The following is a 12,360-nucleotide window of genomic DNA, read 5'->3' on the forward strand; positions in this document are numbered from 1 at the left end:
TGTCAGTTTCTTTGCCACATTATCAGATCTTTTTTTTATCAATGTATTACTTATTTTGCCGACAAAATTTCTGCAGTCCATTTCCGCTTCAACCTAGGGAATTCTAGAAGTGGGAGTGCGTTTGAGCCTATGATGATGTTTTGCACTTAACCTTATTCTGGGACAGGGTCTTCGTCAGCTCAAATATGTTTTCGATCTTTTTACATCTGTCTGCAACAGCTAACACTGTCATCCGTACACTGCCGAGGGCCTGCTTCCAAGTCTGGACCCCAGGGCGAGCCATACTTCATTGTTATACATCCTTTGAGACCACCCTCATCTTGTTTCTTTGTGTCTGTTCTTCTGTGTTGTATCCTTTACTTCCTGCAGTGTCTGGTAGAAAGATGCACTCTTCTCTTTAATCAATAAGTGAGGCTTACAAGGCCCTTATTGCCTCCCAACTATACACTTATGTAAACAACTTAACAGCTGTTCAGATGATGGTAAGCCACTGGGGGCAGTGTATACTTTGGTCACAGAGTGGACAAGCAAACACAGGCTTGAACTTAAGGCCAATAAGACAGAGGCAGTGATGGCTGCCTTCTCTTCAAAGGTCAGCTCAGGTCTTAGCGCCTATTTCTTCCTGCTCTTTTCAATAAAGAAAAAAACTTAGTTCCCTGCCTTTTCTGATTGCTGGTGGTCGTCTTTCTACAATATCAGCTGATGTCAGCTTGCTTCTAGACCATTGCAGTGTTGCTTGTTTGGCCATTAAATCTTTTCTTTCTAACCGTCTTTAAGTGATTGAGCCCAGGCAGCATTTTTGGTCACTTAGGCAGTAGGCTTTTTACGTACTACACATCTTTCCTGAAAGATCTACTCTGGCTTCCTCTTTGTGCCAGAAATTATTTCAAATTATTAGGGTGTCAGTGAGATTACTACAGAGTATTGCTAATGATCCTTTAGAAATAACATCACATTCTTTAAATGCTTCATAATTTGCTAAAAAAGAGTGATCGTAACAACTCATTACTTCTCCCCAGCTTTGGATCACTTACCATTTTCACAGCTTATGAGGATTAAACAAGTTTTTAATCGAACAGTAGTGTTTGACGGAAATTAATATGCGTTGATGAAAAAAACTGGCGGTGTTAACTTAACTCCACAGTACACGTGAGCAAACCGCTACTAAGGTTGATCCTCCAGAGTTAATCTCCAGACATGACCAATTTAAGAAAAGCTAAAAGTGACTTCTGATTGACCTGTTTAGGTATCTGTTCGTCAGTGCAATCAGAAATGTAGCACTAGAAAATTTAAAATAAATTGTTTCCTCTGTCTCCTTTATTTTAATATTAAAAATCATCAGATATTAGAGAACTGATCTAGTCTTCAGCATCATCTGAGAATGAACAGTAACACCAATTATATTCCCAGGGTGGGCTAGGCAGTACAACTCTTACTAGACAGTGGCCTACTTTCTGAATTGAATATTGTGCGTTTGGGACATCAGTTCTCTGTTGGCTCTCCATATTGTCGTCTGTTCTCAACCATCAATTTGCGGCCATATCTTCTAGTTAGTGGGTGCAGTACCTAATGGGAAATTGGCCTAATTGACGTGGGATGATTGCAGTGAGATATAGAGATAGAAATAGTGAGAAAGAGAGACCGAGACCGACAGAAAGAGAGAGAGAGATAAACATATATAGACGTTTTTCCTTGGATCTTGGCAACAGTGTGAAGGCCAAGCGCTTCTTTCTTCAAGGTTCCTTGTTAGTTGAAGTGTATGCTTTATTACCCTAGTGCCTCAGACTTTGGCAGTGGTGGGAATGTAAAATTCTGATGTAGCTAAGACTTCGGACTTTGGAACCTGTGGTCTAAATACACTACTTGGCAATAGCTCCTGTCGCTTTCGTGGGTGTGTCCAGCCTTATATTTCTATTTATAATTTAATTATAAGGTGACACGTATAGGTTACTTATCAATTACCGTTAGAGGTCGACCCAAATCTTTGGACTCAGATAGGAGTGAGATAGTCAACAACAATGAGATCAAATCAATAAACATCACTTTCAGTATTGGAGTCAGTAATTTATACGCACCATGACCTATGTGGCCATGAATCACCACACCAGTTTAGTAGAGTTTAACATTTATTGCCCTTTAGATTAACAATGCTAAAATCACGTAAATCAAATGCAAGACCGAATAATAAGAGTACCTTAATAATACAGGGTGACCAAATCTTCTAAAGAATCTTGCAGTCTAATCAGAAATTTTATCATTAAGCAATCAAGGACCACCGTGCAAAATAACAACAATAACAGATGAATGATAGGCAGAATACATTTAGTTATCACAGATGAATTGCTTACAATCAATTGATATAAAACAGTCAAATTTAGTTTGTGGCATCCTGAACTATTACTCTAATCCAATAAACATATTTGGGCTTCATGTAAAAAGAAAAGAACACAAAAAAGTGAATTTGGAAAACTTTAGACTATGGCGCTAACCAAAAATATCGGTTGGATTTCTAAAAGAGAAAACATAAAAATCTGCAAGAAAGGCAAATGCACATTTTGGGTATACCTCTTCTAAACGGATCAGCAAACATCAATGTCTTCCTCAGAGGAGCATCTTCTGGTCTTCTTCATTGGACAGTGACATAATAGGGAACAATTCAGTAATGTTTGGCCTTAATGCATCTGAATTGTCCATGGCAGAAAGCCAAATACACACCACTAACAAAATAAGAGAGCACAACTGAGAACAGCCAGGAACAGAGAGGAACTGAACTTACATCACCTAATTTTGTTATATTAAAGTCCTAGAAAGCAACTAGCCAAGCTTCTATTGGTTAGTCTATGGGGTGGTTTAGGTCAGAACCAATTACATTTCCTCCACGTTCTCAAAAGTATCCTTTCTTCTTTTTCTGCATTCACGATTGGCACATCTTCTCCCACTGCAGTCACTAGTTTCCGTAGTAGAACACAACTGTTGTAGACTGTACATGAAAACTGTTACACCAGTGTTCTTCGGTATACACTATCTCACAGGAAGACAAACAAGGAAATTGGTTTACCAAACAAATATGGAGCGTACACAATGTTACTGCGCAGTACTTGTGGAATGTGTGCAGCCACTACCACCTTAACCTAAGTGTTCTCAGATTATCTGTGAGTTCTCAATGTCAGTAGATATAGAGTAGTGGGCCACTGGGAACTGCCACACTGTGGGTGATTATGAAGCTGAATGTAACTGCTAAATGTGTGTGGGCCAATCGAAGACAATGAAACAATTCCAGTTTCCAAGAAGTCATTCACGCTCACTTTCTGTGCATGCTGAGGTGAGATCTTATTTCCTATGTGAACAATTTGTAAAATAAATTGAAATTAACCAGTTCTAACGATGGCAGTTCCCAGAAAGAAATGTATTTTCCTTTATCACTGCACAAAGGTGTGATCCTATATCTCTTCTCCTTTTCACCTCCAAATTCACGTCAATTTCCGTTCTTCCCTTAATTACAGTTGGTATAGAGCAACTTGATAAATCAATGTTGTTTTTCTCTTGCTTCGAAGTTTTTACACTGCATAGCATTATTTTGGTCAGTTTAAAACTAGAGTATCCAGCCCTAAATACAGTGCAAACCCAAGTTTAACCACCATCTTTTTTTACAATTTTATTCATGTTTTTATTTCCCTACTTAGAAATTGTCCTAACAAGCATTAATTAACATGCACAACTATTAAGGGAGTGTATGTTTACCAGAAGTCTGTCTTGTTAGCAGTATAACTTGCGGTGCTCAGTGAGCTTTATTAGGTGTTGAGCCCTCAGTGTGCAGTAGGTGTTTACATCTGCTGTTAAAGCCTTGGTATTACAGAAAGGGCCAAAAATGCTTGTGTGGCTGAGCCAAGTGGGCGCAATCCCCAGTGGTTGTACCCTTGTTTGTGTGGGGTAGTGGTTCCATGGAAATGAGGAAGTCCCTTTGTCTTGATACCCAGACATTGTGACATGCAAGAGTGCAGGGCCAAAGAAGCTGTCTGTGGGAAAGGAGCACTGATTTCTCAGACACTGTGATGTGTACAACGCAAGAGAGCTCCAATAGATCCCACAACCATCATCATGCAGGTGGGAGTAGTCATAAACTGCATCCTTTTACGGAGGGATCCCTGGCCCTATTAAAAATAATGCTGGATGTGTTTCCATTGAAATAAGGAGCAACTGTTCAAAACTGCAGGTCCGTTGTATTGATGTGCTGTACCCTTTGCAGGTCAAACTCTGGGACAGTTTGCTGTGCCCTCACTCACCTGGCTTTAATACCCTGTGGCACAAACCGTTAAAGTGTGCCCTATATGAGTAACTTGGAGCCTGGTTCCTTGTTATGCTATGTGTATTCGTAAAGTGCAACTGGATGGGTATCCTGTGCTGGGCAGGTGATTCTAGTCTCGCGTAGGGTGGGTGGCACAGGCTATTCAAAGAGCCAAGTCTTCAGCTTCTTGCAGGACTCAAGAAGTGAGGAGGGGGCTCTGATGTGTATTGGTAAGTCATTCCACCCTCTAGGAGTGATGTAGGAGAAGGCCCGATCTCCAGATTAGGTTCTGCTTATGTGTGTGGTGTGTGCAAGTAGGAATCCAGCCAAACTGAGATGTCTGGATGGTTTGTGAAATGCATGTGAGCATTGGGGTAGGCTGTGTGAAAGTTGTATAGTGCTTTGAAGGTGGGAGTGAATTGTGGATACTTGTGTATAGTAAGCCAGTGGAGCTCTTTGAGGTGTGGTGCGATAGGTGAGCTACATGGGAGATTATGGGTGAATCGGGCTGCTAAGTTCTGGATGGTTTGTAGTCACCTAGTGAGATGCTTGTTGACCCCACCATAAAGGGAGTTCTTCACTCGGATGTTGCAGTCTGCACACTTATATTAGCTAGTGTGTTACACCCCTCTGTCTTAAGTGGTGTGTCCTTCATGAGAATATATTGCTTGATGGTATTGCCAACCGTATGCCTTACTTACAGATTGCCGGCTACGTTCTATGCTGTGACTGTAAATCTATAAAATTGCCTAATAAAAATGTTTTTTTCATACAAAGGGTAGTTCCCATAGTTCAGTTTGCTAGAGATGAGGGCACTCGTGATGTTTGTGCAGGTGCTGCTTGGGAGCCATTTGAAGATTTTTCTTAGCATCTTCAGTGTGTGGAAGCAGGAGGCTGTGACACCATTGACTTTGGGTGGTCATGTCAAGTTTGCTATTGACGATCCCGACCAATCTTGGTAATTGTGGGTCCTAGTTTTGCCAGCCTCTAGGTGGAGTCCCATGGTGAGGTGTTTGCCCAAAAGGTCACAAATGTTGTCTTGTCGGTGTTAAGTTTGAGACAGCTGGTCTTCATCCAGTTGGCGATTTCTGTTATTATCTGAACTTGTTCTCAGTTGCTACCTTGCCTGAGAGAAAGAATATGAGTGGAGTGTTGTCATTGTAGGATAGGACGTCTAGCTCTTGGAGCGGATAATGTTGGCTAGAGGGATCATGTATGCTTGAAAGTGAGTTCAGGCTAAGAACCTTGCGGTACTCCACAGAGGAGGTTTTTCATAGCTTCTTCTTATTAAAATAGGAAATTACACCCTACTCTGTGGTTGTCAAGCCACTCTGACTGGTGCCTAGCATGGGCTCTCCTGCGTTTATGAAAGCAGAGTCAAATCTCTGTGATACTGGAGTCTCTTCACTGATCACTTGAGCGGAACAGGCTCCATTTTAGTTCTGCCTCCTCAGCCTCATGATTTCTCATTGGCCCTGGGTAGTAAACTTAGAAAACCTGGCTACTCGCTGTCCTGGCCTGAGCCTAAAGAAAACATGCAGAAACAAGAAAACACTGGTATTTGTGTCTCAACAAATAAGCATAACATACTACACCTGCAAGTGGCTTGGTTTTTGTGACTACCTGCATTTATAGTGGTACTTACTCAAAACAATCTTGATGGGTTACAGTGCACGTTTGAGGTGTAAAATATTAGCAATTTAAATGGTTACTTACAGTTTCTCACTTAATGTAGCATAATAAACAGATTGCTAAAATTAACAGCAATAAAGCAGCTTGCATGCCTAAAGTATACATAGGATACCTACATTTTACTAGCAAATGTGCTGAATTTTTAAAGTGTAAAAGGAGCTTTTTAAGTTACGTTGTTTTAGAGTAGGTTTTAACAACATTTACAAAAATATTTATTTCTAACAGTAATACTGACAGTTTACAAACCAAAAAGAGTAAGAAAAAAAACGATTCCTGTAACCTGTGTCAAGAGAGCGTATCTGCACTATGGTCGTAACTGCTGGTTTCTTTCAACAGGAAGCATGAGCCAGGACCACAGACTGGATGCAATGGCAAAATTGAAACAGTTTCATTGTCGTGTACTGATCTCAACTGATTTGGTGAGTCAAAATAAAACTGTGAATATGCACAGTTATGAATTTTAGGCATATAAGTATTTTTACAACATCCGGATTTTAGTAGTGATTTACAGAATTTCTGCAAATCGCTTTTTAAGGTTCCTTCACAAAATCACTCAGGGTACCTGAATTAGGAATCTTAATTTACTGCGAAAACACATGATATGCAAATTATACTGTACATATATTGTTGTATACTTTCCCCCACCTGATCCCATTGCTACAGATGGAAGATGCCACTCCATGCTGTTCCAGGGAGGCCAAACAGGTGGTGAAGGGGTTTCTCTGAATGTGAGGATATCTGGCACACTCTAATCCAAGACTTTGCTTTGGATGCGGCCGGAGGCGAACCTCGATAAGAATGTGATTACATGGTGCATCATCTTCGATTTGAATCTCCTCTTTAAGACCTCTGAAATGCATGCATATTTTCCTGTGGGCATAAAAATGATGACAATAACATTTTAAGAGACATTTAACACTTTATTGCCACAAGAGGTATCCGTCTATACAGAGCACGTGATGGTGGTTAAGCAAACCAACTCAGGAGCAGCAATCAAGGCCTTCTAACCAGTTCAGAGCATGTCCCCAAAGATGGGTAATCAGCTAGTACTAATCACCTTCATGCTCTAATCGCCCCACATGGTTTTCATCTTGGAGACACTTGAAAGCTGTTAGAGGCCATGTATCAATTGTGACATAATGGAATAGGCATGAGTTGGTAGTAATGCTATAACAGTATCACCTAAATAATTTAGCAAGTTACCATGGTTCCAACTCCCGAAGCTGTATTAATGAAAGTGCCCTAGGGACCCAGCGAGCATGTGCACCCACTTTGTGCACACCCCAGGGTACTTTGATATTATAGAAGGGGCTGCAGACGCTTGTGCAGCCTCTGCTGTAACACTGATAGGGATGGCCCATGTAGTTTTAGCGCTATCACAAGATGGCGTTACTTCCTTTGGATACGGGGCGTGCCCTCATGCAAATGAGAGACTCTCTTTGCCTCTGATCCCACGCCTAATATGGATGCGGGCACAGGCAAAGAAGGGGAGGAGCACTGAAAATGCACGACAAAAAGATTGTGCACGGTCAGTGCACCCTCTGATGGCAGCCTTCTGGAGGGGGAAATGAAGTCCCATGCCCCTTAACCCCCGACATCCCCTTGCAGGCAGGTGCAGCCATTCACTGCACCCTTTTGCAAAGGGATCTATTATCCCTCTTTAAAGTGCAGGTAAGTTGCTGCCTCCACATTGAAACACAGAGTGGCTTTGAAGCAGCCGCTCCATATTTCACTTTAATGCGCTGCTTCCAGGGCAGCCCAAGTTTGCGGCCTCCCTGAGGGCAGTGCATTCTCTATAATAATAGGGCGCACTTACCCTGTTTGTGCACAGCGCACGTATTTGAAGGTGCGCCGTGGCGCAAATGGGAAAAGTGCATCCTAGGCGTAATATTCGCCTTGGTGGCTTAAGGATAGCAGCGATTCTTCACGACTTGACCGCTATCTCTGGGCTAGTAAAAATATTCAGAGAAGTAGCATGGTTGTAAATTTTACTCTAAGCCCCTAAAATCACAGAATTAACTACTTTGGGCTTGTATAACACAACTTTTTTAATTTACGGTATTTATCGGCATATAACACGCACTTTTTCTCCCTGAAAATAGGGGGCAAATGATGTGTGCGTGTTATACGCCGATATAATGTTAAGGACCCATAGTACATACTGAAATCTAAGTTTATGAGGTGCGTGTTATACGCCGGTGCGTGTTATACGCCGATAAATACGGTAGTATCTTCAAGTTACTTTCAACTAAAAATACTATTCTGACGTCTTTAGATGACTAGACCAAAACTATAGATACAGCATTCTCTTCCTCAGAAGTCTTGTGCCCTATGATCATTTCTCAAAGTTTGCTGGCTGTTCCTATGCCCGCCAGTCATAAAGAGCATTTTGAATAATCCAGATCATTATTTGAATCCTTGTTTTACTGTTCGCCCTATGAACACCATTATTTTTAGCTAGTTGATGTGTTATCTAAAGTTATGAAGTGAAATCCTACAGCCAGATTGTCTATTGCAGATATCTTTCCATGCTTTAATCTTGTTTTTTGGTCTGTTCTTATCCATACTATCCTAATTGGGTATCCTACATACATTTTTGATCGCCAACATGTGTGAATGCTTTCTTAAAGTATTTGGCACCTTTCTGGAAGTACTGATAAGTGGACGAGCCACTCTGTTTTTACCTTTCAGACATCACGAGGAATCGATGCAGAGAAAGTGAACTTGGTCATTAATCTGGATGTTCCCCAGGACTGGGAAACATATATGCACCGTATAGGAAGAGCTGGACGCTATGGTAATGTGCTCTGTAATTAACAGTATTTAATCCTTGCAGAAACATCTGTGGTTGTCCATGTGTTAATACAATAATAAGAAATTCAGATAAGAGAGCATATGTTCTTGAGACCCTCTCTTGAATTTTCTACCAGTGATCTTTCAGTAGATATTGCTTTTTAAAAATGAGACACTTTGACCCTTTTTAAAATGTTGGCAGAAGACCAGAAACCGACATTAGGCTGACCATCTCAGTTAGTACATAGTGTTGACTTTCTGCTCTTGTACATGATGTAACTTGGTTACTGGTCTTTTTTAGGTTGGACCTTTTTTTCAGGCAGTTTCTTTGTTGGAAGGTGCTCTTCTCTGTATTGCAATTTGAACCTAGTGATCTTACAGCACCAAACTGTTAGGGTAGCCAAAGAACAAGGATAGGCAAAGTAAGGCAGATAAAATAACAAGAGGTGAAGATACATGTCCTTGGACTCTTGTGTGATATCATGTAACTTCTTATTCATATTTATTGAAAACTCGAGGCAGTATCATATTAAGTAATATGCACCCTAACAAATGGCTTTGCTACATAAACCCAGAAAAGCTAAACTTACTTTGTCAGTTTGATAAGCAAATCAGAGAATGTGCAGAGTTCTCCCTTTGATTACTACAGTGAGTAGCACAGGGGTAGGAATTTATACCTCTAAAAAAAGACCTTTTATTGTTCAACCAGACAGACCAGTGTGAGGCTTGTTGTTGATTTTTTTGGGGCATAACTTTGGATTGTAAGAAGGTTGAATGATAAACCAGCCTGTGAAAGTGCTTCAGAGGTGACTGGTGGATGAGGACAATGTAACCCATTCAGTGATGCCTTAATAGTCCCTTTTTTCCTTTACATTTTCATTACCTACTAATCCAGCAGTCCGCATCACACTCCTTATCACATGCAGTGTAGGCGTGCAGCACTCTTGCCAGCCTCAAACCCTAAACGACTGCCTCTCCCTCCTAAAAGAGTCTTTGTTTTATTTTAACTAACCCTTGTTGGACCAGTTACCTTTACTATTTCAAGGGAATATTTTGTCTTTCAAACATACTATTTATTTATTTTTTATGCCCTCCTTTGGGGTTGGTCTTTCTTCATGCACCAGTGGAATCTGTGTGAGCATTTTGTTAATCTTTTGCAATACTGGACCTCGTGTATAAACCCCTTTTGTGATTGCAAACCTTGTAATCCTCAAAATCATAGGATTTGAGGCTGCAAAATGGTTTTTCTTTATGTACAGAAGCCCTTTTATGTTTTTGACTTAAAATGTATAAAACTTGTGCGATCTTATCCAAATCACAAATGTAAGGGGGTGTATTCTCAAAGGAATGTCAGAGGGTTTACAACTGTGATTGCTGTTGCAAACCCTTAATGAGTCACCGACTCCTGTATTGGAATGGTAACTGATTTGAAAAGGAGACGCGGTTCCATGAGAAGGGAGTCTGGAAGGGAGCCACTGCCTGCTACCCCTGAATCTTTCAAAAACCGAAAACCTTTTTTAAAGCAGCACTGGTTTCTTTAAAGAGCACATGCTGCTTTTTTAGAACAAAAGGGCTTTCAGTTTTAGAACCCAATCAAAGGGATCATGGTCTGCTGTCCCTTGCTGGAAACCATCCCTGATCGCTGTCAACAATAACGAGAAATCGATCACAAGTCTAGTGTGCTTGATATGGTCAAGAGTTGGCAGCCAGACGAAAGTGATTATAGCTGGTTTTGGACATACTATCCTGAATGCACATGAGCTGGTTTGAGGGCTGGCGTTAAGCAGGGTTGGCCATACTTGGCACCAGGATAGAAATACTTTTAGTAATACAAGGGGTTGTGGACCAAACACATATTGTGCTATATTTGGGGCAAGGTTTTAAAAGACCTCTCCCTGTTGAAGCCAGTTCCTCTAGAAAACGTAAACAGATGGTTGTCCATGTTTCATCTACAATGGGTTGAAGGCAGATGGTTCCGTCAAGGCTGATCTCAGGGGTTCACAGTGTGCTTTAAAGCATCGAATACAGAGTCGGGAGTGGAATGTGCCCACCTCTGCTTGTCAGAAAGAGGCCCTGACAGGAGAAAGTGATGTGATTAATACACAATATTAGTACTGTACCAGGCCATTTAAAGGTCTGTTTGAGAGGAATCCACCAAGCAGTGATACTCTGGCGAACATCTTGCACCAGTGGACTTCAACATACCTTCCTTAATTTCCCTGTTTTAAGAGAGTATGGTACCTGAGATTAAGATAGTACAATTATATTGTTGGTTTCGTAATTTCTGTTCAGACTCAGGATATCTCCAGAGTTTTCATATGAGTATTATTAGACCTGACATCCTTGGCAAAGTCTCCTGTCTTTTTGCCTCTACTTCCTATGCTTTGTCTGTGTGCTGGACATTGTTTTTGCTGGTCTTGATACTCTGGGCACTTTACCACTGCTGATCAGTGCTAAAGTGAAAGTGCTAACTGTGTAAATTGTATGTGTACTTGGCTTTTCCATGTTTGGCATTTTTGATTTACTAGTAAGTCCCTTGTAAAGTGCAGTAGAGGTGCCCAGGGTCTGTAACCCAAATGCTACCAGTGGGCCTGCAGTAATGATTGTGCCATTCTAACAGTGGAATACTTCCAAATTTGTTTTTCACTGTTGTAAGGCCTATCCCTCTCATAGGTTAACACTGGGGCTGCCTTTAAATAACTTAAGTGCAGTTTCCCTTTGGGAGAAGATAGAGTTGTGGAGCTTGGGGTCTCTGAACTCACAATTTAAAAATACATCTTTTGGTAAAGTTGTTTGTTAAGTTGTCCGTTTGAAAATGGCACTTTTAGAAAGCAGGCATTTTCTTGCTTAAACCATTCTGTGAATCTGACTGCTTGTGTATTCCTTGTCTGGGTCAGACTGACAGTTGGGCTGTTTGTGAATCTCCACTAGACAGTTACACAAAGGGAGCAGGGGTGTAGCCTACATATCCTGATGGGCCATCTGGGTTAGAGTGGAGGGAGGAGTGGTCACTTATACCTGAAAGGGCTGTGCCTGCCCTCACACAATGCAGTCTCCAACCCCCTTGTATGAGTCTGGAGCCAGGACTGGGCAAGGTCTGATCTTGTGAACATCAGAGACTTTCCTTTGAAGTTTGCCTACTTCAGAGGCAGAAAGGGGAATAAATAGTGGACCCAAAATCCCAGATTTTTAGATTACTTCTGGAACCAAGAGAAACTTCTGCCAAGGAGAAGAGCTGAAGAGCTGGAGGAGTACTGCCTCTTTGCCTGTGACTCTGGTTTGCTGGGTTGGCCTACAGTTGCCGGTTCTGCCTGATTGCGGACAAAGAATGGACTTTGTGGTATATTTCTGCTTGTGGAGTGTCTCCAAGGGCTTGGACTGAGCTTGCCTCTTGTTTTGAAGTATCAGGGCCATCAAAGACTTCCTCTGCCAGCACCTGGACTCTACTTTGACTCCTACCCTGCCGAGTGGTGCCCTGTCCAGTCCCTGGGCCCTTGAAAGATGAAGCTTGTGGAATAAAGACTGAAATCCACACACACAAGCCGTGTGGGGAACATTTTGATGCCCCACCTGCGACGTGGCTGTAAAAA

The 12,360-nt window shown here is 41.5% G+C and overlaps 1 protein-coding gene across 1 annotated transcript in view; it reads left to right on the top strand.

Annotated features, from left to right (window-relative positions):
- Positions 1–12,360, top strand: part of DDX20 (DEAD-box helicase 20) — a 181,766-nt gene that overhangs the window by 124,560 nt on the left and 44,846 nt on the right. Inside the window, exons 8-9 of the mRNA XM_069238660.1 lie at positions 6,314–6,396; positions 8,669–8,774. Of these exons, the coding sequence (XP_069094761.1) occupies positions 6,314–6,396; positions 8,669–8,774 (189 nt within the window). The remainder of the gene's footprint in view (positions 1–6,313; positions 6,397–8,668; positions 8,775–12,360) is intronic.

This window comes from Pleurodeles waltl, chromosome 6, assembly GCF_031143425.1.
Source record: "Pleurodeles waltl isolate 20211129_DDA chromosome 6, aPleWal1.hap1.20221129, whole genome shotgun sequence".
Taxonomy (NCBI): Eukaryota; Metazoa; Chordata; class Amphibia; order Caudata; family Salamandridae; genus Pleurodeles; species Pleurodeles waltl.